Genomic DNA, 5643 nt, shown 5'->3' with positions numbered 1-5643 from the left:
GGCATTGTAGTCTACTCTACCAGGATCAGGAAACAGTCCTCCATAAAATGCGCTGGACACATCTGAATATTTGGGTTGAACTGTTCTGGAACAGTGTTGTAAATACAATTTAACCACTGATTTCTAGTCGTGTCCTCTTTTCCATAAAAGCGGACTACGTCCATAAAAGTCCACTTTACACCTCTGGAAAAAGGTGAAGCGACAACACATCAAATACCAAAATCTGAGCAACAAAACTGTCTTAAGCCACTGCTATTTTATGCCTATTTTATGCTACATTGTAAAAAGAATGGCATCTATGCTAATATTAGTCTGTTTCATTCTTATTCCGAGGTCACCATAGCCATACGGATCCAGTCCATATCCAGACCAGATGGTGGATCAGCACTTAGTAGAGACAACCTCTACAGCCCTGAATGTCAGCGGTGACCATGTTAACTAGATGCACCCCAGAGACAGATCCCCTTTGAAGACCTCATCATCACCTCGACGACCATCGGCACAAGACCACAGGAACGAGATAAGTTCCCTGCACAAACTGACCTGTGTTGCAGCCTGGAATTAAACCACGCCATGCTGGTTTCGTCTGGCCAGAGGAGAAATGGCCCCCCAACTGAGTCTGGTTTCTCCCAAGGTTTTTTTCTTCCATTTCTGTCACCAATGGAGTTTTGGTTCCTTGCCACTGTCACCTTTGGCTTGCTTAGTTGGGGACGCTTGACTGATTGCACAGACACTACTGGAAGAGAGCTGAACTGGATGATGGCATCACTAAATCATCAGTGAACTGACTTTAGCTGGAAAAATGACTCTTTGTTATTATCCTCTTGCATTACTGACAAACTATTTTCCTGTTTGACACTGTAAAGCTGCTTTGACACAACCAGTATTGTATAAAGCGCTATACAAATAAAGGTGACTTGACTTGAAATGATTTGGCCAAAAAACATTTCATTCTTAAAAAAAAATTAAATTGTTTCTCACTTAATCAAGACCTCTTTTTCTTCTAAATAACCCATGTTATAATGGGAAAATGTAATGGAATGCTGACAGGAGGAAAAAGATTAAAAAGAGGAAGATTCACTGCCACTAGGTCCCAAAAATATGCTCGGGTGTGATGAAATAAACCTCTTAACCCACCCAATATTTCCTGTATTTCATTTGAGTAAGAGTAAAACCACAAGTTGGTGTCTGCAGTCACAGAGTATATTGGAAACAGGGGTAAAGTTATTGTCACTCCTCCCCTACAACCTACAACTCACCTCCCATTTGTTGGCTAACTTCAGCACAGAAAAGACCGAACAAGAGTGCAGTAATACATACATTGCTGCAGAGCCCAAGGCAGAAAAAAAATTACAATCAAAGTCCAATAATCAGACGAATGGATCCCAGCCAGTCTTTCAGTCACACCCGGCCATATTCAGGACAGTCCGTGGTCGCTGTGCAGCCTGCGGTTTTTGTGACCGCTGCTCCACTGGCCTATGCAGTGCCAGATTACTTCGGCTACTCAATCTTTACCATGCTGTGCTGCTGTTTACCTCTGGGCATTGCTGCGCTGATTTACTCCTGCTCTGTAAGTATATTAGTCCACGTGTTTGTCTTTTATTTAATTTCTTTCACATTTACAAGCATTAAGCTTTGTAACATATATATACATACTACAAGTCAAAAGTTTTTGAACAGAGATTTTTTTAGATTTTTTATGTTTTTTAAAGAATTCTCTTCTGTTCACCAAGCCTGCATTTATTTGATCCAAAATTCAGCAAAAGTAATATTGTGAAATATTGTTACTATTTAAAATGACTGCTTTCTATTTTAATATATTTTAAAATGTAACTTATTCCTGTGATTTCAAAGCTGAATTTTCAGCATCATTACTCCAATCTTCAGTGTCACATGATCCTTCAGAAATCATGCTAATATTCTGATTTGCTGCTCAAAAAAAAACATTTATTATTATTATTATGTTGAAAACAGCTGAGTAGATTTTTTTTTCAGGTTTCTTTGATGAATAGAAAATTCAGAAGAACAGCATTTATCTGAAATAGAAATCTTTTGTAACGTTATAAATATCTTTATCATCACTTGTGATCAATTTAAAGCATCCTTGCTAAATAAAAGTGTAAATTTCTATAATTTTTACCCCCCAAAAAAATTATACTGACTCCAAGCTTTTGAATGGTATAGTATATAATGTTACAAAAGCTTTTATTTCAGATAAATGCTGATCTTTGGATCTTTCTATTCATAAAATAACCCTGAAAAAAAATTTACTCCATTTTTTCAATAAATTTAATAATAATAATAATAATAATGTTTTTTTAAGCAGCAAATCAGAATATTAAAATGATTTCGGAAGGATCATGTGGCACTGAAGACTGGAGTAATGATGCTAAAAAGTCAGCTTTGAAATCACAGGAATAAATTACATTTTAAAATATATTCAAATAGAAAGCAGTTATTTTAAATAGTACAAATATTTCACAATATTACTGCTGTTGCTGTATTTTGGATCAAATAAATGCAGGCTTGGTGAGCAGGAGAGAATTCTTTAAAAACATAAAAAATCTTACTGTTCAAAAACTTTTGACTACATATAGATATATTAGTCACTCATCAAAATGTTTCTGTGTGGTTGATCTATAATCTGAAACTATATTGCATTTTTAAAAATCCCCTATGTTGATCCCACACGTTATGAGTGATTCACTGCTCAAATAATTCTAGTGAATATGTACTTAAACAATTTATAACAGCAAATTCTAAAATAAAGTAAAATTTAAAATAACAATAATAATAATAATAATAATAATAATTTAAAAAATTATATCGACAATAACAACAGTTTGACATTCAATTAATAGGCGAGAGAGTAAAAATGTGTCTTAAGTCTGGACTTGGTACAAATATTTCACACTATTACTGCTGTTGCTGTATTTTGGATCAAATAAATGCAGGCTTGGTGAGCAGAAGAGAATTATTTCAAAATATTAAAAATCTTACGGTTCAAAAACTTTTGACTACATATAGATATATTACTCACTCATCAAAATGTTTCTGTGTGGTTATATATATATATAATTTATAAATTTCATGACTACATAAAGGGAGATACATTTGACTGCCAAACAGGTGAGAGGATTGTTAAATAAAAAAAAAACTAATCATTTTATTAGTTATTCAGCTGGCTGATGATTCTTAAATTTAGGCTGTGTTAAAATACATACACCATACAATATGTTATTTATATACGTAAATATACATCCTCTTGACTACCCCTAACTTTTCACAGATTTAGGAGATGGTTTTTATCAATAAAAAGCTTTCTGAAATATCTTAGAGCAAAAAACTGGAGAAATATGTTCGCGTTTTTTGGTGCTGGTTAACAATCTAGCCGCCGCGTTCTGAACCATCTGCAGCCGTGCCAATGAAGATTGTGGAAGACCAACATATAACGAATTACAATAATCCAGGCGTGATGTGATAAAAGCATGAATTACTTTTTCCAGATCTTGAAAGGAAAGTGTTGATTTAAGCTTTGAGATGATCCTCAGCTGATAATAACTATTTTTAACAACTGAGCTAATTTGTTTTTCAAGACAAAGCTCAGAGTCAAAGATAACACCTAGATTTTTTACATGAGACTTAACATATGGAGTGAGGTTTTCTAATTTCCCAGCAACAGAATTTCTAGTTTTAGAGGAACCAAAGAGAATCACCTCAGTTTTATCATTGTTGAGCTGCAGGAAGTTATTTGACATCCAGCATTTTATATCCTCAAGACAGTCGATGAGAGGCTGCAGAGAATCTCGAGATTTTAATGGAAGATACAGCTCAGAATCATCTGCATAAAAATGAAAAGAAATTTTATATTTCCTTATGATATTACCAAGTGGAAGCATATACATATTAAAACTTGACCCCAAAATTGACCCCTGAGGGACCCCATAGAGAAGAGAGGCAGATGATGAGATAGACTGGCCAACAGACACTGAAAATGACCTGGATTTCAGATACAACTCAAACCAACTAAGTGCTGTACCCTTTATGCCCACCCAATGTTCAAGGCGTGACAGAAGGATATTATGATCAACTGTATCAAAAGCAGTGCTAAGATTCAATGAAACCAAAACTGCATTATCACCAGAATCAACCGACAGTAGCAAATCATTCATCACTTTTAACAAAGCTGTTTATACTACTGTGTAAACTACAGCGGTAGTACTTACCACACATTTTACAAGATCAGATGCTTGTCAGTGGTGCTCAGGATCTGTAAATCATTTGCCATCATCCTCAGTCATCTCTCCTTACTCTGTTTATGTGGTAAGTGAAATCTTATGTACTGTAATGTAACAGGCTACCGCTAGCAAGCAGCTAACCATGTCCCTTTAGTGGCTATTTATTAGAACGCGCGTTATTTGTTTTCCATGCCTTTCTGAACACAGACATCAACCCATCCCCTGCACAGCCTGGAACATAACATTTATTTCCATGACCTGCCATTTTCACTATTATCATCACTTGTTTCTTCACCATACCTGCAGAACTTCTGATGATTCGGCTGTGCAGGTTCGGCTGGCGGCTGGCATAGAACATGGGCGGGTATATGCAAATGTTGGGGGCGTAACTATTAGTGATCCCGACTGTAACGTCACAGTCGGTGTTATGTTCTGATTCGCCTATTTTTCAGTGGTCTTTTGCATGCACAAGATTTACATAAGAAGGAGGAAACAATGGTGTTTGAGGCTCACGGTATGTCATTTCTATGTACAGAACTGTTATTATTCAACTATGCCAAGGTAAATACAGTTTTCCATTCTAGGGCACCTTTAACAAGGTTACCACAACTTTACTAAATACATCAGCTTGAAATGACACATAGAAAGAGACTTAAAAACACATATACCTTCAGTGATTTAATTCTGGAAGCACAGAAAAGAAAGATAATGGATTTTACTTATTGTACTTACTTATTGTAGTATTGTGACTTACTTACTGTAGAGTTAACGAAAGTTATTATGTGCATTGTAATGTTTGAAAAGGATGTTATAACAAATGTGAGTAGACCGGGAAGTTTTTAAAATGAACGGTTCATTCATAAATTTGTAGAACCTTCACGGTCTTCAAAACAGTTTTCTGTACTAAAGCGCCACCAATCGTGCCCCTTTTGTGCAACAGCAGCGAAAAACAACGACAAAAAAAAAGCTCTCTGCCGGGCCATGTAATTCCTAACTGAATGTGAAGAAACGTTTTGTATTTTCAACATTGTGGTTTAGTGGCACCACACTAAACCACAATATAATATACTTAAACCCAAACTTTCTACAAATATACACACAATTTTTATTATACTAGCACAGACACTGTTATATTAAAACAACAATTAAGACATCTGTGTTTTAATAAATCCCATAAAATCACTCTCTTCAAATTCAAGTAGGCCTGCTCACGCTGCCTCAACATGCCACCCGTGAAAAACCCACAGCACAGACCTCAAATGAGCAAGGCGTTCTTTGAAAACCATTATTTACCGTTACTGTGCCAACACTTACACACACCACACAGCCAGTGCCATACTATACGAATCACCCGGCCATGTACAAAGCCACTGAACAGAGGAGAGCAGCACCACAAAAATATCAT

General features: G+C 35.8%; 1 protein-coding gene across 2 annotated transcripts in view; it reads left to right on the top strand.

Annotated features, from left to right (window-relative positions):
- Positions 1-1251: 1251 nt before the first annotated feature.
- LOC107686570 (synapse differentiation-inducing gene protein 1-like) overlaps positions 1252-5643 on the top strand; it is a 33968-nt gene continuing 29576 nt past the window's right edge. For both annotated transcript variants that reach the window (XR_001634053.1, XM_016483641.1), the window contains exon 1: positions 1252-1570. Coding sequence is in view for 1 of the 2 variants with exons in the window: in XM_016483641.1 (XP_016339127.1) it covers positions 1379-1570 (192 nt within the window). In the remaining variant the exon portion in view is untranslated. The remainder of the gene's footprint in view (positions 1571-5643) is intronic.

This window comes from Sinocyclocheilus anshuiensis, unplaced genomic scaffold (genome assembly GCF_001515605.1).
Source record: "Sinocyclocheilus anshuiensis isolate Anshui unplaced genomic scaffold, SAMN03320099.WGS_v1.1 scaffold389, whole genome shotgun sequence".
Classification (NCBI taxonomy): Eukaryota; Metazoa; Chordata; class Actinopteri; order Cypriniformes; family Cyprinidae; genus Sinocyclocheilus; species Sinocyclocheilus anshuiensis.
The sequence above is the reverse complement of the archived record's forward strand: the minus strand, read 5'-3'. Positions and strand labels throughout refer to the sequence as shown.